Source organism: Oncorhynchus mykiss, chromosome 25 (assembly GCF_057628025.1).
Source record: "Oncorhynchus mykiss isolate SJ-2025 chromosome 25, ASM5762802v1, whole genome shotgun sequence".
In the NCBI taxonomy this organism is placed as follows: domain Eukaryota; kingdom Metazoa; phylum Chordata; class Actinopteri; order Salmoniformes; family Salmonidae; genus Oncorhynchus; species Oncorhynchus mykiss.
Window position 1 is genome coordinate 74012776 of NC_143046.1, and position 25612 is coordinate 74038387.

A 25612-nucleotide genomic window follows, 5' to 3' on the forward strand; every position below is an offset into this window, starting at 1 on the left:
GTACTAAACTGGAAAAAATTACCTGTGTGGCCACTTCTGTCTCTGTGCTTGCATAAATTTCATCAACTTTCACAGCGTATTTTGGGAAATAACCAAATCGTCTGTCAATCTGAAATACAGCATAGGGCACAAAACATTATTGCAAAACAAACAAACAACAAAATATATGTTATTCAATGTGATTTCAGTGACAAAAAAAACACTTACACTTCCTGCCCATAAATCATCTCTTTTGCCAGAGAGTTTGTGGTAAACAAATATCACATCCCCTTTTTTGAAGTTCAGGAATCTACAATCCTTTCCTCTGTGATCTCTTGTGGCCCTGACCCGACTCAGCAAGCCTATACACACAAAAGCCAAATAAGGAAATGTATGAATAATTAATTTGTAATATGTGCTGCACATAGCCTAACCATTTATTTTCTTGTTATCTACTTACTTTCACATTCAGAGTCGCCACACATTTTGAAGTCAGACAGCAATCCCCAAGTTAGAGTTGGAAAAAGGAAAATAGTAAATGTCCAAATGTATATCTGTGAAGCAGCCATATTGACCCTGGAAAGTCCAGTCATGTAGAATGGTCCACAGTGAAACTGGGTAGTTAAAAAACTGTGGTGAAATGGTGTTCCAAGTTGAATAGTCATGTCGCGTTGAATTCCATTGTGCCAAATGAACATTGCCTTCAAGTTGTTGCAGTCACATCTCAACAAGTAAACATGTTTCAATGGCTAAATGAGGAGGGAATCAAGATACAAGGTAACTGAGGAGTAATGATTAACGTGGCAACAGTGCTTGCAACAAGAACGATTTAATTTACCAAGGCAAGGGCTGATCTATAAGCAATACAAACAATCAATGTTTATTGGAGAAGTATCTCCCTTCAGGTGATTTCAATTATTTGTACAGTAATTATGGCGTAGTATATTTAGTTGTAAAAACAATATGTTATTGGTCATTATGTTGGAAAGCAACGCGTGGAAAATTATGTTGTAGACCTTGACCTGTGGAATTTGGAATGCCAAAATACACATGTAGCGTTATCTTTAAATCACCATGGCAACGGGCACATTCTAAACGCGTCATGATTCGCACTTGAAACAAAATGGCGTTTTGATTATTTTGATGTGAGACTTGTGTCCTTATCCAACAAAACAACCTTTATAACGTGATAACAGAAGTACAGCAGTAAATACAAGTGTCATTAGTTGCCTGTTAATCTAACAGTATATCAATCCGACACTGAGCAAATAATTTGGAGTTTCAGCATGAAATCCGATGTGGAGGAACTGATGCCCAGGCTTCTGCCTGTGGAAACATGCGACACTGGCGAAGACTTCAATCTAAACGAGCCTCCAAGAAATCCCCAGGAGTATTTGAGACAGGTTCAGTAAGTCCCGCATAGCACTGTATTTTCATAGTTTACACGCATATTCCCAGGAAACACGCATTCATGTATTAAAAAAAATACGCTGCCTTTCTCTTTTTTTTTCAGATTAGAGGCGTCTCTCTGTCCTGATGTTGTGGTGGCGAAGATTGATCCAAAGAAATTGAGAAAGAAACAATCAGTGAACGTGTCGGTAAGTTTCACCATATAGGTAGGCCACTGCCACAAATAAAATGTAACTAGAGAGACAGACAGTCTATCTGACTATGTATGTATAATTTCTTGTCAACTTTTATTTGGTAGCTCACAGGTTGCCAAGCTGCTCCTCAAGGATTTTCACCGAGTTTAAAATGGCAGCGACAGCAAGTCAGCAACTTCTCAGAAATAAGACAGGTAACTATAGATTGTATTATCCCCTATACATTTCAATTTATTTGTCACGTTGGGTTGAAGTGAGTTATTCTGATCATGTTTTACTACTTGCAGAGTATCAGTAAGCATAGACAACACTGGAGTGGTCATGCATTGGATGACAATGTGTTAATGGTGATTATGATTTTTTGTTGTTGTTATTTGTAAAAGTGAATTGTAAAATACAACATACACTCTCTAACTATGTGTTTTGTCTATCTCCAGCCAAAACAGGACTCGGAGGAACAATGGAAAAAGTTCTGCCTGGGTGAAAATGTTTATTTGAACTCCCCTCCCATTGACCCTGGTGTTGAAGATCGAGGCCTTGATTATGTGAAGGTAATCTTTTAGACCAGGTTTCTTAAACTATGGGTCCAGACCCAAAGCGGGCCCTGGGCATCTGAGCAGTGGGTCACAAGTTATGAGAATACATCTATAGTCTCACACTATTTTTTCTTAATTTTGGTCATCGGAGGACGGTCGGTACATTTCTCATTTTGGGCTCGAGCTGAAAAAGTTTAAAGAGTAACTTTAATGAAAAAACATTTATTTAATTGAAAACCAGATGTTTTGGAGTATAAGTCATATGTCATTTATTGTCTTCATTTTTGACAGTTTGTTGCAAAAGTGAAATAGTTTAGCAGTAAATATATCTCTTTCCCCATAGCGGTTCAACTCTACCATTGAAATCGTGATGTAGAGGCACCTTGAGACGGTGCCTCTACGTCATGTCAAGGGAGGGTTTGGTATGAAATACACTCCCTTCAAGATGTGCTGGGTGGTCCCACCTCAAGGGAGGGGTTGGTATGAAATACACTCCCTTCAAGATGTGCTGGGTGGTCCCACCTCAAGGGAGGGGTTGGTATGAAATACACTCCCTTCAAGATGTGCTGGGGGGTTCCACCTCAAGGCTTACTATAAAAGCAGGTGAAAGTTTGCCTAATTTGGCAATGGTCTTGCTAAGTGGAGTGTGCCAATATATTTTGAATGATACTTCCATGACTAAACTACTGACCTTACACCAAATTCAAAATGCAGTAAGGCACATTTCCGCCCATGACCAAATTCTATGTTTTTGCTTACCATTTCACACACTGTGCTTTTACGAGAAAAAAACATGTAGGCTATGAGGACTATACGTTTAAATTCGTGTCTACATCCAGCGTAACAAGAAATAGATGACAGTGGTGGTCATGTCAAAAGTATTTGTTTTTTTCCTCAGTTGTGATGACTGATTGGTGGTGCTCCTATGACACAGTTCAAATCAAATTGTATTTGTCACATGAGCCGAATACAACAGTTCAATAAATAGTTAAGAAAATATTTACTAAATAAACTAAAGTAAAAAATAAAAAGTAACACAATAAAATAACAATACAGAGGCTATATTCGAACCAGGTACTATAGTGTACTATAGTGACGCCTCTTGCACTGCGATGCAGTGCCTTAGACCACTGTGCCACTCGGGAGCCTATATACAGGGGGTACCGGTACTGAGTCAATGTGCAGGAGTACAGGTTAGTCGAGCTAATTTGTACATTTAGGTAGGGGTAAAGTGACTATGCATAGATAATAAACAGTGAGTAGCAGCAGTGTAAAATAATTTGATTAATTGTTCAGCAGTCTTATGGCTTGGGGGTAGAAGCTGTTAAAGAGCCTTTTGGACCTAGACTTGGTGCTCTGGTACCGTTTGCTGTGCGGTAGCAGAGAGAACAGTCTATGGCTTGGGTGACTGGAGTCTTTGACAATTTTTCGGCCTTCCTCTGACACCGCCAAGTAAATAGGTCCTGGATAGCAGGAAGCTTGGCCCCAGTGATGTACTGGGCCGTACGCACTACCTTCTGTAGTTCCTTGCGCTCGGATGCCTAGCAGTTGCCATAGCAGGCGGTTATGCAACCGGTCAGGATGCTCTCAATGTGCAGCTGTAGAACTTTTTGAGGATCTGGAGACCCAAGCCAAAGTCTCCTGAGGGGGACAAGGTGTTGGTGTGTTTGAACCATGATAGTTTGGCTCTTAGTTCAATAGTTGTGAGTTCTAATCCCACATTGGGCAGATATATTTTTTTCTACATATGCTTTATTTACAATATTCATTCCGTGCCCACACTTCTAATTCTGTAAAGTGAACGCCTACCTGTGAGAGGCGTCGCCCTCGTAGTAGTTGTGGTCTTGGGTACTGTATAAAAACCTCATCTGTGAGTTAATTTTACAGTTGGATTAAATACTGCAATGCTGGTTGAATTGAATTGAGCCCCTAATTTTCATTTTCAAAGTGATGATGGCACTTTTCTTCCCAACACAATACTGAAATAAATGTGAGTTCACATTTCAACAAAAAAAATTATGCCCCATGGGGGATTCGAACTGACACCACAAGTGGCAATAGATGTTTGGAATTTAATGCCATAACACTGTAAGCTAACTGTCTAAAGCCATATATGCTTGCATTCACATATCGCAGTTATTATGCTTTCGTGAGAAAGTGTCTGGCTCCGGTACAATAATGTTTACCCACCCCAAAAATGAATATCTATGAGCAACCCCCCCCCCCCTCCCACCCACAACTTCTCATCTGAATGCATTTTATTTTTTATTATTTGAAGGTTTTGGGCAAATGCTGAAATTGGGATTGAGAGTTCCCCTTTAAGAACCCCTGTTATAGTGGAAATATCTGACCATAGATAATATACATCATGTAAGATTTTTGTATAAAGAGTTTGCCATTAATCATGCGTCTGATATTTAACCACTTGTTTCACCAGGTTGGTTTTCCACCTTTCCTTAGTATAGTGAGCAGATTAAATCAGGTGAGTGTTTTCACAGCATTGGCATGGCACTCACTGCAATCCTCCCTCATCAGTTGATGCTTCTAATCATGACTTCAATGACGGTACTTGTGTTTGACACTCAATTATATCTTCCCTACTAGGCCACAATCTCTGCAGTTTTGGAGTACTTGATAAACTGGTTTGAAGAGAGAGAGTTTGTCCCGCAGTTGGTAAGTTCAGTTTATTTAATGTCATCAACACAATTTGGCATTTTTAATACTTTCCATGTTTGGGGTCAATTTCATATCTATTTCAGTAAATTCAGAAAGTAAACCCAATTCCAAATTGCCCTAATTAAAAAGCATTTGAAGAGAATTTGGAATTGACTTTGGAATTTCAGTTTACTTTCTGAATTGACTGGAATTTTAAATGGAATTGACCCCAACCATGATGCTTTCATGGCTAATATGTGTTCAACTTCTCTAGGGAAGATGGCTGTATGCACTGCTGGCTTGCCTTGAGAAACCTCTTCTCCCTGAAGCACATTCCCTAATAAGACAGCTGGCCAGACGGAGTTCTGAAGTGCGGGCCAATCTGGTAGGATGATATAGTGGCTGGTATTAATGGATGTTGAGATGAGAGGTTACAAACCAACTTCCTTATGGGTAAAATTCAAATGTTCAAATACAGCAGATGCTCAAATGTTTGATAAGGATGAACAGGGTATGATAGTCATTCTCAATTTTTTCTTTCTTTACCATTACAGGAAAGCCAGGAAGATGAAAGGTTGTCTCCTCTAAACTTGATGATCTGCCTTGTTGCTAGGTAAGCTATGTTATTTGACTTCACAAAAACTCACAGCCAGGAAAACTTGTTGTTTGATAATCATATATATATATATATATATTTTTTTTTACATAGGTACTTTGATCAGAACGACTTGGCCGATAAGGAGGACTAAATGGGTTAAGGCCGATAAGGAGGACTAAATGGGTTAATGTGGTGAAATCCACGATTTGAGGCTGAAACTGATCACACCATGAACTGTAGCTCTATGAACCCATCATCATGCTCAGATTTGGGATCCATGGGAAGTTGCACTGTGGTGATTTGTGAAGAAAATGTACCCAATAATTTGTGAAATTGGACCGTTTTTAGTTTTTTTTCTATTATAGTTAGTATTCAACTTCTGCTATTGTTGGAATTAAATAAAATGTTTGCTTTCACAATTGTTGTGTTTTCATCCTTACAAGCCCACCACTGCTATGTACCTTAAAGAAAAGCTGTATGCCATACGGACATCAGACATACACATAAATCCATTGTTCTGAAGGAGTGTTTTAGTAACCAGATGTTTTAAATGCCACTTTTCTGTGGTGTAACTTTAGGATCAAAACAACCAAATTGCTAGTATTATTTGTCATCATTAGGGCCCTGTGTTTTGGTTAATAATGTGACATGACCTGAATTATAGCCTTTATTTGAAGTATTTTACAAAAATGAGAATTGGACCAAAAGTAAAAGTAAGTGTCTGAGGATGGTGCTGCTGACCAAAAAAAAAACGTGACAGTTAGATGAAAAAGCGTCAAATCAAGGTCATGTGACCTAATCAAGCAATATATAGGACCGAGTCAGAATCAATGGGCGAGTTCGTTTTGCATGGACCGGTGTCCGGGTGGAGATTTCACTTAAGGACCAATGGAATGGTCCCGGGTCACCGTGCCATGCAAACGATCTCGCCCAAAGAAAATATTTGATTATCGTCAAGAAAATACTGGACATGTGGCGATTGGAGAATGCTCACATCTATGGTCATTGCTTTCTGGAATCCTTGGGACGTCATTACCCCCATTGCAGTAAACATTGCAAATGGTTGGGGTAGGGATGTCCCGAGGATTTCGGAAAACAGTAACCCACAATTTATGGACGTGTGCGTTTAACTACTTTGAGTTGTCAATCAACGTAGTGAAACGCGTTTATCACCCCCCATGATGCATTGCGCCGAGCGACCTGTGAGAGGAAAGCTTGTTAGCTAAGATGGCGGTGGCAGTAGGGTCTTTGCAAGCCCAGCTTGAGAAAGCTAAAGAGAGTTTGAAAAATGTAGACGATAATATCCGTAAATTAACTGGCCGGGATCCTAATGAATTGAGGTAAGACATACTGCATTTTGAAACGCAACATTGTATTCTATGTGTCAGCCTTTATTCGTCTAACGTTATCTAGCAATACGCCAGTCCCAAGAAAAAAATGGCATCTCCCATTCTCGTGCACAACCAGGGTGCGTGCTGTATAATCGAATCGGCCTTGTGGTAGTTGTCTAGTTAAATGGAAGTACATATACTTAAATGGCTAACTGGAGTTTTTACTTACCGGTAGGTGACAGCTGGGTGGTTGCGGTTGCCCATTCATTATTGTTGAACTTGCGAAGTAACGTTAAGTTAGAGAGAGTAGTAATATTATCATATTATTTTCTGCTAGCAAGCTAACTTACTCAGTCCTTGCCAGTTACGTTTTATTCTCCCATTAACGTTAGCTTGCTAATTAATAACTGTACTAGCCACGAGTTGGCTAGTTTCGATTCAGTTTCATGTCCAAACTTATCGGAGTAGAAGTAACGGTAGTTAGACAAATCCGTGTGGAAAAGCTATCTCCATTCCAAATGGATTAACACCCCTATATAACGTTAGCTAGCGATAGATTTGAGAAAACCTAGCTAGCTATGACTACAGCTCTGGTCCATCTATGTATGTTACAGCTAAATGACAAGAAGTAACTAATCTCTCTACCTTCCTTTCAGACCTGGCCAAGCTAGAAGGCCAACCATCCCAGGTGTTGGAGGTAGGGGACGAGGAATCAACTTGTTGAGGTAAAACATTTTGCCTTACTTTCCATCAGTTGGTGTCAATACCTCTGTCAGAGCTTTATGTAACATTCATACTTGTCTACAGACGTGGACTCTCCGACATTGGTGGAGGACCTGGAGGACCCCCAGCTAAACAGAGGGACATTGAAGGGGCCCTTCTGAGGTTAGAATAATCTATAGATCTGGCCCTTTTCCTGCTGCAGCAAAAATGAGTGGTACTCCCTCTGCTCAAATCAAATTACTTGTCACATGGTTAGCAGATGATAATTTGAGTAACGAGATGCTTGTGCTTCTAGTTCCGACAGTGCAGTAATATGCAACAAGTAATCAAACAATCCCCCAACTACCCCATCTAAAGGGGTGAATGAGATTATGTACATGTAAGTATATGGATGAGCAATGGCTGAGAGGCATAGGCAAGGTGCAATAGAGGGTATAAAATAGTGTGATATGAGTAATGTAAGATATTTATACATTTAAGTGCATTGTATGAAGTGACTAATGATCCACTTAATAAAGTGGCCAGTGATTGGTCTCAATGTAGGCAGCAGCCTCTGTTAGTGATTGCTGTTTAGCAGTCTGATGGTCGAGATATATATATTTTTTTAGTCTCTTGGCCCCAGCTTTGATGCACCTGTACTGACTTTGCCTTCTGGGTGATAGTGGGGTGAACAGGCAGTGGCTTGGGTGGTTATTGTTCTTGATGATCTTTTCGGCCTTCCTTTGTCATTGGGCGCTGAAGGTATCATGGAGGGCAGGTAGTTTGCCCCCAGATGATGCGTTGTACAGACCGCACCACTCTCTGGGTAGCCTTGCAGTTTCCGTACCAGGCTGTGATACAGCCTGACAGGATCTGGGGATCTGTAAAAGTTAGTCAGGGTTTTAGGTGATGAGCCAAATTTCTTTAGCCTCCTTAAGTTGAGGCGCTGTTGGGTGGACCATTTCAGTTTGTCTGTGACGTGTACGCCCAGGAACTTAACTTTACACCTTCACCACTGCTGTCCCTTTGATGTGGCTAGGGGGGGGGCTCTCCCTCTGCTGTTTCCTGAAGTCCAGGATCATCTCCTTTTTGTTGACTTTGTGTGAGAGGTTGTTTTCTTGACACCACACTCCGAGTGCCCTCACCTCCTCCCTGTAGGCTGTCGCATTGTTGGTGATCAAGGCCACTACTGTTGTGTCGTCTGCGAACTTGAGGATAATGTTGGATGCGTGCATGGCCACAGTCATGGATGAACAGGGAGTACAGGAGGGGGCTGAGCACGCACCCATGTGGGGCCCCAGTGTTGCAGATCAGTGAAGTGGAGATGTTGTTTCCTACCATCACCACCTGGGGGCGGCCCGTCAGGAAGTCCAGGACTCGATTGCACAGGGAGGGGTGATGGCTCTGCCTGCAACTTCAAAATCATTGTTGCTCTATTGATATGCCTCTAAGTAAATCGGGTGATACATTTACTACTGTTTTGGTTGGTTTCCTGAGCTGAAGACTGCGCTTCAGATCTCACCCTTGACAGAGAATTGCGTCAATGTTTTTCAGGCTTGGATACACCTTCAAAGCAAAAAATCACATGCAATGTAGGGTATATAGCCAGGCCTAATTTGTTTGGTTTTCAGCATGAATCTGCTATCCATTACTGCAGGGGGCTTTCTCCCTGGCCTTAGAGCTTGGTGTTTCTGATTGTGATTTGTTTAGGGAGTGTAGTTCCGTTTCCTTTAGCCAGCCGTTGGCTCATTTTTAAATAATTACAATATGAAGAAATTGTCAGAAAATACACCGAAAATAAATATCCTCAATCACATTTGCTTTGCGTGGAAGTTGGTTCAGGTTGTCTTTCAATTTAGTCATCTTTCTACTCTGCCTGTCCACACTGTCTTGAGTGGTTTGTCAATTGGAACTTTGTATCAACTGGTTCTGGGTGCAAACTTTCCCGTGCCATCAGCTCCGTGACAGCATAAGCTGTATGTGTGCATGGGTGAAGTGTTGTGGTATTTTTGGATGTTATGCTGGGTTAATATCCCTGAAAGAGAATTCTCTCATATTTAAATGAAGTCATTTTTGCTTCTCTCCCTCTAAAGCCTGGTCAAGTAGTTGGCTTTAAAAAAATCAGTGGCAATCAGTTAGCTACTGTACCAAAGATAGATGCACAGACAAGTGAAAAAATAGACATAGAGCCCAAATAGATGGAGATGTGCAAGAAGCCAACTTTCACTTGGTAGGCTGCCATTCCTCCCTACACAATTATTGCAGTCACTTCCATGTGGTGTCAATGAATCGTCACAGTGCTCTCCTACAAAGGCATTACCTACACCTGGTGGTATTCAAACAGATTTCTATTTCATATGGCTGGTAAATCACGTATTTGTCCTCTTGCTTGTCTTTATTGTATAGGCTGGCCGGTGACCAGCGAGCGAGGAGAGATTCACACCATGACAGTGACGCTGAGGATGATGACGATGTCAAGAAGGTAAATCATTGTACACTGAATGTCTTTAATCTTTCCCTCAATGTTTTAACTCCCTGCTTGCCATTCTCCATACATAGCCAGCGTTGCAGTCATCAGTAGTAGCTACCTCCAAGGAGCGTACGCGTCGAGACCTGATTCAGGATCAGACCATGGATGAGAGGGGAAAACAAAGGTAATGCATCATTACGTATGCGTAAGGAATAAGTGGGTGGCAAGTAGTCTAGTGATTAACAGCGCCAGTAACCAAAAGGTCGCTGGTTCGAATCCCTTAGCCGACTAGGTGCTAATCTGTGCCCTTGAGTAAGTCACTTTACCCTAATTCCGCCTCTAAGTTGGTCTGGGTAAGAGCATGTGCTAAATTGAAGTTTTCTATTTCCAATAAATCATCGAACTGTTATCATGCTAGTCATTGCTTTTGCTTCTTTTTCCCTATAGGAATCGACGCATGTTTGGCCTGTTGATGGGAACGTTACAGAAATTTAAGCAGGAATCTAATGTGGCAACAGATAGGGTAGGGATAACACTTTACTCCAATATGTGCATCAATAAAACTAATCACTGCTGTTCGGATACTGTAAATGCATAAAAATTGGCCTTAGCTTTATGCTTGGTGAAAATGATTCCAGCCATTAAGCTATAGTTTGGAATATTTCCCAATGGGAAATTCATTTTTGTTTAATGTTTTATCTCGTCTTAGCAAAAGAAACGCATTGAGATTGAACAGAAATTGGAAGTTCAAGCTGAACAAGAACGCAAGAAAGTAGAGGGTGAAAGACGAGAGCTCTTTGATGAGAGGCGTGCCAAGCAGACAGAGCTAAAACTGTTGGAACAGAAAGTGGAGCTTGCTCACTTGGTAAGGACCTTTCTTGAAAGCAATATTCAATCTTATTGGTTATGGTGTAGCCTTAGAAAAACAAAGGAAATGTTAAACCAGTAGGAACATTGCAGTAAGATGAAATTAAACCCTCATGTGTTTTCCCCACATGTCAATGAGGAGATTCTGTGCTCATTAACTTTTTCATATTCTAGCAAGAGGAGTGGAATGTGCACAATACAAAAATTGTCAAGTACATCCGCACAAAGACCAAGCCACCCATATTCTATCTGCCTGGGAGGATGTGCTCAGCCACTCAGAAGCTCTTTGATGAGTCGCAGAAAAAAATGAATGGTAAGCAATTGTGCCTTTAGCCATTCCTCTGCACCCGACAAGTGGCAATAATACACGTCCTTGGTGTGCGTTGTCTGTCACTGAATCTGTTTTTGTTTTATCCCTATTTCCAGTTATGTTTGAGGAGAGATGCGAGGCGTTTGCCGAGTATCTGAATAAGATGGAGGCTCGGCCTCGACGCCAGTCTCTGAGGGACAACGCTCTGGGTAAGGACCTGAAGAAAGAAGAACAAGAGGAGGGTAAGCCCACGGGTCAGGTAGTCAAAGCGACAGGTAATCGGTTTAATGTGGAGATGGAGGACGAGGCAACACTAGAGGGGGATGTGGGTGTAAAGCGTAAGGAGGACAGAAAGAAAAAGCCAGGAGAGAGAGTCAGGGAGCAGGCACCTAAGAAGGTGGAGAATGAGGAAAATGGTCAAGACATTAGAATAATAGAGTTCAGAGAGGTGGAAGAGCAGATGGAGGTTACTGCAGTGGTGAGGGAGGCTGAATGGCAGGTCGGGGATCAGGATAAGAAGATGGAGGATAGTTTGGTGATAGGTAAGGCAGAGGTAGATAATGAGAAGGAAGCAGAACAGCAGCAACAGGTTAAGGTAGAAAAGGAAAATAAGCCGCTTCAGAATCAGGACCCCACAGCTGTGTCAGACGACCAGGAGAAAAGCTTTGAAATGCAACCAACTGAAGATGAAGAGCCACATACAGAAGTGTCCATACCCCTGCTCTCAGAGCCCAACCCTAGTCTGGAAGTCTCTGATGGAGCATCTATAGCCCCTGAGGTTCAGATCCCCCTGCTGGAGGCTGGAACAGAGCCTCTCACAACAGAGCAGAGCCAAGAGGCTGATCAAGGTGCAATGAAGCAGACTGTTGATGTCCAGCCTGCCCAGTATGATGCTGCCCCCAAGGAGCTGGAGCCTCTGATCGGGGAATCAAGCAGGGGATGTGGAAAGTCCAAGTCAAAGGACAAGAAGGGAGATGGTCGTGGCAGCAGTAGCTCCTCAAGTAGCTCTTCTGGCTCCTCGTCCAGCGGGAGCTCCGGCTCCTCTAGCGGCTCCTCCAGCAGGAGCAGCTCCTCCAGCGGCAGCTCCTCTTCCAGCTCCTCTAGTAGGAGCCGCAGCCGGGGGAGGAAGGACAGGAAGCACAGGAGGAAGTCGTCCGAGAGGAAGTCGTCCGAGAGGAAGAAGGGAGGTGGTGACAAGAGCCAGAAGTCATCCATGGCCAGTGGTCGTGAATCCAAAGGTTCCAAAGAGAAGGGCTCTAAGTCTGACAGGAAGAGGACCAGCTCTGAGGGCTGCCGGTCAGGGAAGATGTCCTCTCGCAGTGACCGGGATCGCAAGTCTGATAGGAAGGAAAAAAGACGTTAAAGTTGGTTCTTCTGTCATGCTTAGTTCTGTTTATCCTTTTGATAAATACATTTTCATAAGTGAAATGTTGTGGATTTCCATAAATGGAGTTCCACAGGGTAGGGAAACTTAACTGCCTTAGTGTATTTCTTGGAACAATGTGGGTTTTTAATCAAATATTTTTCTCTAGTCCCCATTCAGTTGACAGCCCTGCTGCGCCGGGGTCTGGACTTATTCTTCCTAGATTTATTTTATTTGTTTGGTTTTTAATTGTTCCTAAACGGGTGCAATGTGAAGAGGATGTGTTTTCTTTGACTCCAGTGTTAAGGTATAGGGTAGTAGTGTAATGTTGAAGAATTGTAACATGCAGCTTTTTTTATTCATCCAAAGCCACAGTCTGACTGTGCAATGTCTAGCTCTGCATTGTGCATGACACTTGTTTTGGGAAGTAATGTAAAAAAAAAAAAAATCAAATGAAATCTAAGCATCTTCAATTAAAAGAGGAAAAAAACAGGTCATTCTTGTCATTAATGGCTCACATCTGAATGATTTCTTATAGCCTAATGGTCATTAAACGCTACTTGTTGGTTATGATGCAGAACTACTTAAACCGCATGCATATTCAATGTATATGGTTTTAGGTTAACTGATTTAAAAGCATGTTTTTATATAATTGGTGGACACCCTCTGGCAGACCGGTACCCTTTTTAGAATGATGCTCCAGACATAGTGCCTTTGGAAAACTTTTTTCACACTTTGTTACATTACAGCCTTATTCTAAAATGGATACAATTATTTAATCAGCAATCTATACACAATACCCTATGATAAAGCAAAAACAGGTTATGCATTTTTGCAACAATTTTAACTTTATACTTCTATTTCAACAAGGAACACAGACTGAGACCAAGGTCTCTTACAGCTGGTCCCTGCGTATACGTGTTTACACATACAATTTAGGTACAATGATTAAGAAACTACATAAGACAAAAAAAACGATCACAGATAATACAGCAATAGATTACATTTACACATGGGTTATTGCCCTAACAGCACAAGAACTTGCATTATAAAAATCCATTAAATATTTAAAATGGACAAGAGTCTTAAGTTTAGTGGCATGGTCTACAGTGTCACAAGCTTTCGATAAATCTATGAACAAGGCGGCACAGTACTTTCTATCTTGGGCATTAGTAATTTACAACACGTACAGTGGCCGTAGTAGTACTGTGTTTAGGTCTGAAGCCAGATTGATTATTAGAAAGTGTTAACAGTTAAAAGATTTTAGTTGCTTTTTCACCAATGACTAGAATTTTAGCCAAACAGGAGAGCTTAGATGGGCCGATAATTATCCAATTTACTACCATCACCTCCCTTGAGTGGTAAAACAAAAGCTGATTTCCAAGATTTGTCTGTCTTTCTTACGACAAATGTTTGATTTTAAGATATGCGTCAAATTAATCAAACCCTTTGCTATGAGACTCAATTGAGCACGGGTGCATCCTGTTATCATCGATTTATCCCTGACGGTTCTACAACTTGATTGGATTCCACCTGTGGTAAATTCAATTGATTGGACATGATTTGGAAAAGCTCACACACACCTGTCTATTTAAGACGCACAGTTGACTGTGCGTGCCACGAGGTCAAAGGAGTTGTCCGTAGAGCTCCAAGACAGGATTGTGTCCAGGCACAGATATGGAAAAGGGTACCAAAAAATTCCTGCAGTTTGGCTTCAATTCTTAAATGGAAGAAGTTTGGAACCACCAAGACTTCCTTGAGCAGGCTCCCTGGCAAAACTGAGCAATTGGGGGAGAAGGCCCTTAGTCAGGGAGTTGACCAAGAAACCTGATGATCACTCTGACAGAGCTCTTCTGTGGAGATGGGAGAAACTTCCAGAAGGACAACAGTCTGCAGCACTCCACCTTTTAGAATAAGGCTTTAACCTAACAAAATGTGGAAAAAGTCCAGGGGTCTGGATACATTCCGAAGGCACTGTACATTCAACCTGTAATATGTCATTCACTGCCATACTGCCCAGCCCCTATATACTGCGTCCTGCAAAATGACTTGATAAAAGGTAGTCCGGTTTTGAACATGCTGCAGGCAAAGAGTCATGTTGTTGCAAATGGTAATGCTAATTATATTATTCTGCTCAAGTGACTTGGAACGAGTCCGATACTAAATATACAGGTGATGCACAATGAAGCTCATGATAACAGGACAGTTTGACAGTGACTAGATGAAAAAGTAATGAACCTGTACAGCTGATCACATTGGACACAAAAGGTTTCACAGTCTCTCCAATGTCAAATTCAAGAATGCGAAGACTGATGTTTTGGATGTTTTATGCCAGGGGTACTCAACTCTTACCCTGCGAGGTCCGGAGCCTGCTGGTTTTCTGTTCTACCTGATTATTAATTGCACACCTAGTGTCACGGGACAATAAAACAATGCAGTGGAACTGGCTTCGAGGTCCAGAGTTGAGTTTGAGGGTTCTATGCAGTCCTTCGGAACTAGAAGCACAAGCATTTCGCTACACTCGCATTAACATCTGCTAACCATGTGTATGTGACCAATTTGATTTGATTAATTATACCAGAGGTGCAGTAGCTGTAATGTCCACTTGGTGACAGTAGTGCCCCAGGGGTATAAAACCCAAAGACCCATCTGCGTTTGCTCACTAAGCACTCATGGACAAACAATATTATTGCTAGAATCACTAGGCTACACTGTATAACCAACTGCAACATTGTTCATTATCTTTAATAGTATAGAAAATAAATATACTTTTGATTTGGGATCAGTGCAAGGATACAGATGGTTTACTGGGGCTACTAATGGAGAGTGAGGTCTCAGGGTTGGGTAGGTTACTTTCTAAATGTAATCTGTTACTAGTTAACTGTCCAAAATTGTAATCAGTAACAACTTTTGGATTACCCAAACTCAGTAACGTAATCTGATTACATTCCGTTTACTTTTGGATTACTTTCCCTTTAAAAGGCATTCGAGAAAAGAACAATGTATGTTACCAATTGAACGACATCTATTGCAGGAGTTATCAGTGTTCAAGTTTACATGGCCATATATGGATGTTAAATTTTACTTTATGTCGGCTTCTTCTAACCCAACGCTTTCTACTATATATAATACGATTAAATTATATATTTACATTAAAAACGAAAGTCTTTCAGAATTCCAATAAATGTTATACCCCTTGAACTTCAAGAATAGGTCTTGGAAATATGGAAGTACAGTGGGGCAAAAACGTATTTAGTCAGCCACCAATTGTGCAAGTTCTCCCACTTAAAAAGATGAGAGAGGCCTGTAAAACTATGACAGACAAAATGAGAAGAAAAAAATCCAGAAAATCACATTGTAGGATTTTTAATGAATTTATTTGCAAATTATGGTGGAAAATAAGTATTTGATCAATAACAAAAGTTTAGCTCAATGCTTTGTTATTATATACCCTTTGTTGGCAATGACAGATGTCAAATGTTTTCTGTAAGTCTTCCACAAGGTTTTCACACACTGTTGCTGGTATTATGGCCCATTCCTCCATGCAGATCTCCTCTAGAGCAGTGATGTTTTGGGGCTGTTGCTGGGTAACACAGACTTTCAACTCCCTCCAAAGATTTTCTATGGGGTTGAGATCTGGAGACTGGCTAGGCCACCCCAGGACCTTGAAATTATTCTTCTCCTTTGTTGCCCGGGTGGTGTGTTTGGGATCATTGTCATGCTGAAAGACCCAGCCACGTTTCATCTTGCTGATGGAAGGAGGTTTTCACTCAAAATCTCACGATACATGGCCCCATTCATTCTTTCCTTTACACGGATCAGTCGTCCTGATCCTTTTGCAGAAAAACAGCCCCAAAGAATGTTTCCACCCCCATGCTTCACAGTAGGTATGGTGTTCTTTGGATGCAACTCAGCATTCTGTGTCCTCCAAACACGACTAGTTGAGTTTTTACCAAAAAGTTATATTGTGGTTTGATCTGACCATATGACATTCTCCCAATCTTCTTCTGGATCATCCAAATGCTCTCTAGCAAACTTCAGACGGGCCTGCACATGTACTGGCTTAAGCAGGGGGACACGTCTGGCACCGCAGGATTTGAGTCCCTGGCGGCGTAGTGTGTTACTGATGGTAGGCTTTGTTACTTTGGTCCCAGCTCTCTGCAGGTCATTCACTAGGTCCCCCCGTGTGGTTCTGGGATTTTTGCTCACCGTTCTTGTGATAATTTTGACCCCACGGGGTGAGATCTTGCGTGGAGCCCCAGATCGAGGGAGATTATCAGTGATCTTGTATGTCTTCCATTTCCTAATAATTGCTCCCACAGTTGATTTCTTCAAACAAAGCTGCTTACCTATTGCAGATTCAGTCTTCCCAGCCTGGTGCAGGTCTACAATTTTGTTTCTGGTGTCCTTTGACATCTCTCTGGTCTTGGCCATAGTGGAGTTTGGAGTGTGACTGTTTGAGGTTGTGGACAGGTGTCTTTTATACTGATAACAAGTTCAAGCAGGTGCCATTAATACAGGTAACGAGTGGAGGACAGAGGAGCCTCTTAAAGAAGAAGTTACAGGTCTGTGAGAGCCAGAAATCTTGCTTGTTTGTAGGTGACCAAATACTTATTTTCCACCATAATTTGCAAATAAATGTATTAAAAATCCTACAATGTGATTTTCTGGATTTTTTTCTTCTCATTTTGTCTGTCATAGTTGATGAAAATTACCTATGATGAAAATTACAGGCCTCTCATCTTTTTAAGTGGGAGAACTTGCACAATTGGTGGCTGACTAAATACTTTTTTCCCCCACTGTGTATACATTATATATATATATATATATATATATCAGTGGGGAGAACAAGTATTTGATACACTGCCGATTTTGCAGGTTTTCCTACTTACAAAGCATGTAGAGGTCTGTCATTTTTATCATAGGTACACTTCAACTGTGAGAGACAGAATCTAAAACAAGAATACAGAAAATCACATTGTATGATTTTTAAGTAATTAATTTGCGTTTTATTGAATGACATACAGTGCCGAAGACAATAATTTATTTATTTATTTCACCTTTATTTAACCAGGTAGGCTCGTTGAGAACAAGTTCTCATTTACAACTGCGACCTGGCCAAGATAAAGCATAGCAGTGTGAACAGACAACAACACAGAGTTACACATGGAGTAAACAATAACCATGTCAATAACACAGTAGAAAAAAAAGGCATGAGGAGGATCAGTAGATAGTTTTACGAGGGTATGTTAGGCAGCATGACTGAAGGAGGCTTTGTTTCGAAGTAGGAGGCCGATTCTAGATTTCATTTTGGATTGAAGATGCAGTCTAACCAGACACCTAGGTATTTGTAGTTGTCCACATATTCTAAGTCAGAACCATCCAGAGTAGAGATGCTACAGTGCCTTGCGAAAGTATTCGGCCCCCTTAAACTTTGCGACCTTTTGCCACATTTCAGGCTTCAAACATAAAGATATAAAACTGTATTTTTTTGTGAAGAATCAACAACAAGTGGGACACAATCATGAAGTGGAACGACATTTATTGGATATTTCAAACTTTTTTAACAAATCAAAAACTGAAAAATTGGGCGTGCAAAATTATTCAGCCCCTTTACTTTCAGTGCAGCAAACTCTCTCCAGAAGTTCAGTGAGGATCTCTGAATGATCCAATGTTGACCTAAATGACTAATGATGATAAATACAATCCACCTGTGTGTAATCAAGTCTCCGTATAAATGCACCTGCACTGTGATAGTCTCAGAGGTCCTTTAAAAGCGCAGAGAGCATCATGAAGAACAAGGAACACACCAGGCAGGTCCGAGATACTGTTGTGAAGAAGTTTAAAGCCGGATTTGGATACAAAAAGATTTCCCAAGTTTTAAACATCCCAAGGAGCACTGTGCAAGCGATAATATTGAAATGGAAGGAGTATCAGACCATCAGAGTCTGGAGACGCCGTGGAGAACGTTCTGCTGCCTGCAACATCCTCCAGCATGACCGGTTTGGCAGTGGGTCAGTCATGGTGTGGGGTGGCATTTCTTTCGGGGGCCGCACAGCCCTCCATGTGCTCGCCAGAGGTCGCCTGACTGTCATTAAGTACCGAGATGAGATCCTCAGTCCCCTTGTGAGACCATATGCTGGTGCGGTTGGCCTTGGGTTTCTCCTAATGCAAGACAATGCTAGACCTCATGTGGCTGGAGTGTGTCAGCAGTTCCTGCAAGAGGAAGGCATTGATGCTATGGACTGGCCCGCCCGTTCCCAGACCTGAATCCAATTGAGGACATCTGGGACATCATGTCTCGCTCCATCCACCAACGCCACGTTGCACCACAGACTGTCCAGGAGTTGGCGGATGCATTAGTCCAGGTCTGGGAGGAGATCCCTCAGGAGACCATCCTCCACCTCATCAGGAGCATGCCCAGGCATTGTAGGGAGGTCATACAGGCACGTGGAGGCCACACACACACCTCATTTAGACTTGTTTTAAGGACATTACATCAAAGTTGGATCAGCCTGTAGTGTGGTGTTCCACTTTAATTTTGAGTGTGACTCCAAATCCAGACCTCCGTGGGTTGATACATTTGAATTCCATTGATCATTTTTGTGTGATTTTGTTGTCAGCACATTCAACTATGTAAAGAAAAAAGTATTTAATAAGAATATTTCATTCATTCAGATCTAGGATGTGTTATTTTAGTGTTCCCTTTATTTTTTTGAGCAGTGTAGTTTGGTGAATCATGAGTGACTCCATCATTTGTAAGAAGTTTCAATACATTTTTGGGGGTAGCATTTCCATATTGAAGATTAAAAAATTATTTGGTGCATTTTTCCCCATATTCCATCCAGTTCGCTTTATTTTTACTTTAATAAGTTCCTCCATTTATTTTTGCTTTTCCTTTAACTTACTCTGAGCCTCTATGGTACAGTTTTTATTGCTATCTATCTGTACTGTTAGTCCTTCAATATCCTTTGTTAATATGGACTCTTTTGACCTAAATTGCTTTTGTTTTATAGATGAGTACTGAATTGCATGGCCTTTAAAGGCACATTTAAAAGTGTCCCATACAATAAGGGGATCTGCTGTACCTATGTTATGTTGGAAAAGTCAGTTATAAATTATTCTGTCCTAGTTAAAAACAAGTTATCATCCAGTAGGCTTTGATTACATTTCCAATATCCTCGCCCACGTGGAAATTCTGTAAGAGTATTATATATGCCAATTATGTGATGGTCCAACTGCTTTCTGTCCCCTATCAACACTTTTTAAGCTTTTGATGCCAGAGAGAATGACATAAGAAAGTAATCAAGACAACTAGCTTGATTAAGCCTCCTCCATGTATATCTCACTAGGTCAGGGTATTTAAGCCTCCATATATCCACTAATTCCAATATATCCATTACATTTATTTCCTCTACGGTCCATAGAGGTATTTAAAACCATATTATAATCTCCCACCATAATAATAGAGTCTTGTGTTGCTTGTAGAGTTGATCAATTATTATTTGGACCATATAGGTTAATAAGCCATGTCTGTTTATGGTCCAATAACATATTTAAAATCATCCGTCTACCTTGAAGATCTGTTTGGACAATTTGCACATTTGGATCAAAATTACTGTTAATTAATATCATCACCCCTTTTGAATTTCTTTACCCATGGGAGAAATATATTACCCCCCCAGTCCCTTTTCCACAAAACTTCATCTGAAATTGTTGAATGAGTTTCCTGTAAACAATAGATATTATATTCCTTCTCTTTTAGCCAGGTAAATACTTATAGTCTTTTCTTATTATCTGCTATTACAATTATAACTGGCTTTAATTATATCACCAATTACCATACTGAGACACACGTTTCAATTCTATTTATCAACAAGACTCTTACAATAACTGTCTTCTAACTTTGTGCGTGTGTGTGTAAGTCCGAGTCCCCTGTGGTCCGACCGGGGTGTATACGGGACGGAAAGTGAGTAGTCAGCTGTTCTTTCTCTCGGCTCATTAGCGTCCTGCGTCTCGGATGAGACCGGACGAGGAAGCCCTTCTATTGATCCTCATCCTCCCTCTCTCCCACCACCTAACGGCCCACCAACTGACCCACCGGAGGAAAGCTGCTGTATAAACATTACCAGACCTGGGTTCAAATACTTAATATTTTTTCTAATACTTTATCTAAGCTTGATTGAGCTTGCCTGGCACAATGGAACCAATAGAATAGTCCAATAACTGCACCCCGCCACTCCAGGCAGGCTAGAGCAAACGCTTAAAGTTTTTGAAAGATTTGAAATAGTAGTTGAACCCAGGTCTGAATGGTACAGGAGTAGAGTAGTCTAAGGAACGGGTTTGTTCTGGGAGTGCTGCCCACTGGAGGAGATGGGTGTTGCGGAAGAGGGGCAGAGAAATGCTGTGTGAGGGAGGAACAGGAGTGGGTTACGGATAGTTCTTGGAGGGCTGCCCATCTGTGCGGAGAGGTGCTAGGGCCAGGGAGGGAGGGACAGTGATCTTTTTTGTTCCAAGCAACTGCAAGTTATTGGATGTGCGTACACTGCGTTTGAAACTAGAGGCAGTGAGTGACAGGAGAAGCCTGTTACCATCAATTTATGCCAAGTATGTATACATTCCACCACATTAGATACAATATATGTTAGACATACTCTTTTGATGACTTACTTTATGTATTTGGTTCCCGGCCTTCCTACAAAATCAAGTACTTGCCAAAATGTTCAGGTGACTGTGTGAAAGATGTAATCTAATGGCTGTATGCTGCGTATTGGAAAAACTATGTCAACAGTAATTTCAGAGGTTAATAATAAGTTATGATACTTCTCTTCTTGGCCCTTTGTCATATGCAGAGGAACGTAATTATGTAATCCTCCTGACTTGCATTTAGGTGTACTTTTCGCTGCAGTACTTTCTCAGTGGTCAGCGGTTTGCTGTTCTAGGGAGAGTAGTCAGATTTTCAGATCAATAGCGAGATTCTTCCCTTCAAGCTTCAAAGCCAGGGGGGTTGAGCTGGGCTTAATGAAACAACAGGGCTCTTTAGAAGGTGCTGCGTGTCCCTTAAAGCCACCCCGAAGAAGCTGGAACACACTAGATATGCTGCTAGCTATACGGTGCCTTTGGAAAGTATTCAGACCCCTTGACTTTTCCCACATTTTGGGAAATCCTTATTCTAAAATGGATTAAATAAATACAAATCCTCAGCAATCTACACACAATACCCCACAATGACAGTGAAAACAGGTTTTTAGAATTTTTGCAAATGCATAAAAAAAACCCAGATACCTTATTTACATAAGTATTCAGACCCATTGCTATGAGACTCGAAATTGAGCTCAGGTTCATCCTGTTTCCATTGATCATCCTTGAGATGTTTTTACAACTTGAAGTTGTAAACTTGGAGTTGGAGTTCACCTGTGGTAAATTCAATTGATTACACATAATTTGGAAAGGAACATGCCTAACTATATAAGGCCCCACAGTTGACAGTGCATGTCAGAGCAATAACCAAGCCATGAGGTCGAAGGAATTGTCCGTAGATCTCAGAGACAGGATTGTGTCCAGGCACAGAAAAAAAAATCACAGTGGCCTTCATCATTCTTAAATGGAAGAAGTTTGGAACCACCAAGACTCTTCCTAGAGCTTGCCGCCCGACCAAACTGAGCAATCGGGGGAGAAGGGCCTTGGTTAGGGAGGTGACCAAGAACCTGATGGTCACTTTGACAGAGCTCTAGAGTTCTTCTGTGGAAATGGGAGAACCTTCCAGAAGGACAACCATCTCGGCAGCACTCCACAAAACAGGCTTTATGGTAGAGTGGCCAGACGGAAGCCACTCCTCAGTAAAAGGCACATGACAGCTTCCTTGGAGTTTGCCAAAATCCACCAAAAGACTCTCAGACCATGAGAAACAACATTCTCTGGTCTGATGAAAACAAGATTGAACTCTTTGGCCTGAATGTCAAACATCATGTCTGGAGGAAACCTGGCACTAACCCTATGGTGAAGCATGGTGAAGACCTCATCAAACTGTGGGGATGTTTTTCAGCGCCAGGGACTGGGAGACTAGTCAGGATCGAGGGAAAGATGAACGGAGCAAAGTACAGAGATCCTTGATGAAAACCTGCTCCAGATCACTCAGGACCTCAGACTGGGGCGACGCTTCACCTTCCAACAGGACAACAACCCTAAGCACACAGCCAAGACAACACAGGAGTCGCTTCGGTACATGTCTCAATGTCTTTGAGTGGCCCAGCCAGAGCCTGGACTTGAACCCGATCGAACATCTCTGGAGAGACCTGAAAATAGCGACGCTCCCCATCCAACCTGACAGAGCTTGAGAGGATCTGCAGAGAAGAATAGGAGAAACTCCTCAAATACAGGTGTGCCACGCTTGTAGTGTCATACCCAAGAAGACTCGAGGCTGTAATCACTGTCAAAGGTGCTTCAACAAAGTCCTGAGTAAAGGGTGTGAATACTTATGTAAATGTAATATTTCAGTTTTTTTATTTGTAATAAATTTGCCAAAATTTCAAAAGTCCTGTTTTTGTTTTGTTATTACGGGGTATTGTGTGTACAGTTGTGGCCAAAAGTTTTGAGAAAGAGTCAATATTTGCAGTGTTGATCCTTCTTTTTCAAGACCTCTGTAGTCCTCCCGGGCATGCTGTCAATTAACTTCTGGGCCACATCCTAACTGATGGCAGCCCATTCTTGCATAATCAATGCTTGGAGTTTGTCAGAATTTGTGGGGTTTTGTTTGTCCACCCGCCTCTTGAGGATTGACCACAAGTTCTCAATGGGATTAAGGTTTAGGGAGTTTCCTGGCCATGGACACAAAATATTGATGTTTTGTTCCCCGAGCCATTTAGTTATCACTTTTGGCTTATGGCAAGGTGCTCCATCATGCTGGAAAAGGCATTGTTTGTCACCAAACTGTTCCTTGATGGTTGGGAGACGTTGCTCTCGGAGGAGGAGTTGGTACCATTCTTTATTCATGGCTGTGTTCTTAGGCAAAATTGTGAGTGAGCCCACTCCCTTGGCTGAGAAGCAACCCCACACATGAATGGTCTCAGGATGCTTTAATGTTGGCATGACACAGGACTGATGGTAGCGCTCACCTTGTCTTCTCCGGACAAGTTTTTTTCCGGTTGACCCAAACAATTGGAAAGGGGATTCATCAGAGAAAGTGACTTTACCCCAGTCCTCAGCAGTCAAATCCCTGTACCTTTTGCAAAATATCAGTCTGTCCCTGATGCTTTTCCTGTAGAGAAGTGGCTTTTTTGCTGCCCTTCTTAATACCAGGCCATCCTCCAAAAGTCTTCGCCTCACTGTGCATGCAGATGTACTCACACCTGCCTTCTGCCATTCTTGAGCAAGCTCTGTACTGGTGATGCCCCGATCCCGCAGCTGAATCAACTTTAGGAGACATTCATTTTTGTTATGTTCCATATTGTGCCCTATTCCCTTTATAGCATACTCCTTTTGACCAGGGCCCATAGGGTTAGGTCACACTTCAAATTAGGGCTCAGCATGAAAGGATATATCAATATCAATGTGACTTCCCTGGTTAAAAGGATAAAAACAGATTTGCACTACACGCTCCTGGAGACCTTACAGAACGATGAAGATATCACCTGCAGACAGTGCCATGGCAACAGCAGGATTGTGACTATAAAAGGCTACCATTTCCTTGACTTGTACCACCCATTATCCTCCATCCTTACTATACCTAACCGGCTTCCCTTGCGTGCGGAGGCACTCAGATCAGCTCCACTTATAGCTGTTAGCGGGAAAGTGCTACAGCACCAACATGTTAGCAGAGAGAGTGTGGATGTAAGGTATGGAACACTATTATGGTCTTATGTTGCCTGTGAGTATCAAAATGTTTCCAGAAATAATGTTATTTGCCAAGCAAACATTCCAATGAAGTTCACCCATCATATGATGCTGTATTGAAGCTCTGCAGCTATCTGTGTTTAGTAAAATGGATTCCTGGGCCACACGTTTTGGCAGTGAATTTATATAACCCATTAATATTCCAAATGTGCATTTTCCCCATGCATAACTTACACCCAGCAACACACGCACACACACACACACACACACACACACACACACACACACACACACACACACACACACACACCTCCCAATTGTGTCTATTACCTCTCTCTTAGCATTACACATGCATACACACAGCCCTTCAATTACTCAAGAGAGGAAGAGAGACATGAATATCCTATTCCATTTGTAGTGTTGGCCAGCTGAAGTAGGTTGGCAGTACTGTCCCTTTTACACAAAGGGCAGCACCAGACAGGCAGAGTGTAGGAGTTACTCATGTTCCCATTGTCTTTCTGACAGTTCCTACTACAAAGCCTGGGCCTGACTGGTCCCCGCATGCAGCCAGCAGCCTGGATACAAACACACCTACAACCCAGTGGCTGAGCCTGTCTGGTGGGATGTGAATCAAAGCCTGTGGCTGAGCCATGTGATCCGGGGGTACTGTAGCCTATCCTCTGCTCTGACCACTTGGGCTGAGACACCAAGTCAGGAAAGTGGCAGTAGGATAGCAGAGAAAAGTGTGGATAATCTGAGCTACCATTTGATTTACAGTATCAGGGAGGGATGTTAGAATGAAAAACCCTTGTGTACTTTTGTGCTGCTACACTGCTTTTTTTCAGCTCTAGTTGGCAATATCGTTTTTGATAGCTTTTTCATAGAACAATGTCCATTTGATGTCCATCTTGCAATTAGACACAATGGTAAGCATTGGTATTACCATGTTTAAACATAACAGTTGTATGAATAAAGCACTGTGTTCAATGTGAACTGAGGAGGACAGAGAAAGCTACAAATGCTTAACACTATCTGCATGTTTGCATTCAGTGTGCTTTGAAATATTAACAAAATTATTATTATTCTATGTACAATGTGTGATGGATCTACATCATCAGCCAAATAGTAATATCCTATAGTGAGTGATGGAGACAGCTGCGTTGTGCACAGTGCTGTAGCTGGAGAGACATAAAGTGTTAAAAGATGAGCTGTCAGACCAAGTGCTCTTTTCACCTTGGAATAGAGTTTAGCAAGTCTCGTTGGGTCTGTGGGTTCTGTCACAGAGAATATCTACCAGTTGTAAATGACTGAGTTTCTTATTCCTTAACTCATTTTGGGCAAGGATTTTGTGTCGTGGCAGTGGGG

At 41.7% G+C, this 25612-nt stretch overlaps 3 protein-coding genes and 1 long non-coding RNA gene across 17 annotated transcripts in view; 2 read left to right on the top strand and 2 right to left on the bottom strand.

The window, feature by feature from the left end:
* The window catches only part of mia2 (MIA SH3 domain ER export factor 2), a 28670-nt gene extending 27623 nt beyond the window's left edge, over nucleotides 1-1047 (bottom strand). For all 13 annotated transcript variants that reach the window (XM_090221052.1, XM_036963134.2, XM_090221051.1 and 10 more), the window contains exons 1-3: nucleotides 440-1047; nucleotides 208-341; nucleotides 23-109 (exon numbers count right to left, since the gene is read on the bottom strand). In XM_090221052.1, the coding sequence (XP_090077178.1) occupies nucleotides 23-109; nucleotides 208-341; nucleotides 440-677 (459 nt within the window). In that variant the 5' untranslated portion in view covers nucleotides 678-1047. The remainder of the gene's footprint in view (nucleotides 1-22; nucleotides 110-207; nucleotides 342-439) is intronic.
* The window catches only part of LOC149972127 (uncharacterized), a 645576-nt gene that overhangs the window by 99094 nt on the left and 520870 nt on the right, over nucleotides 1-25612 (bottom strand). The gene's annotated exons all lie outside the window — the stretch shown is intronic.
* gemin2 (gem nuclear organelle associated protein 2) lies at nucleotides 1105-5791 on the top strand. 2 transcript variants are annotated; one of them, NM_001160644.2, is given in 10 exon segments: nucleotides 1105-1387; nucleotides 1493-1577; nucleotides 1688-1777; nucleotides 1871-1930; nucleotides 2021-2134; nucleotides 4557-4601; nucleotides 4724-4792; nucleotides 5049-5159; nucleotides 5329-5387; nucleotides 5484-5787. In NM_001160644.2, coding segments are annotated over 10 exon segments (795 nt in total). In that variant the 5' UTR covers nucleotides 1105-1265; the 3' UTR covers nucleotides 5524-5787.
* On the top strand, nucleotides 6158-12996 carry pnn (pinin, desmosome associated protein). The gene is made up of 9 exons (XM_021585154.3): nucleotides 6158-6712; nucleotides 7360-7428; nucleotides 7511-7588; nucleotides 9812-9887; nucleotides 9965-10059; nucleotides 10323-10398; nucleotides 10585-10740; nucleotides 10917-11055; nucleotides 11169-12996. Exons 1-9 carry the CDS (start codon nucleotides 6600-6602, stop codon nucleotides 12413-12415), a joined length of 2049 nt encoding a protein of 682 aa, XP_021440829.3. The 5' UTR covers nucleotides 6158-6599; the 3' UTR covers nucleotides 12416-12996.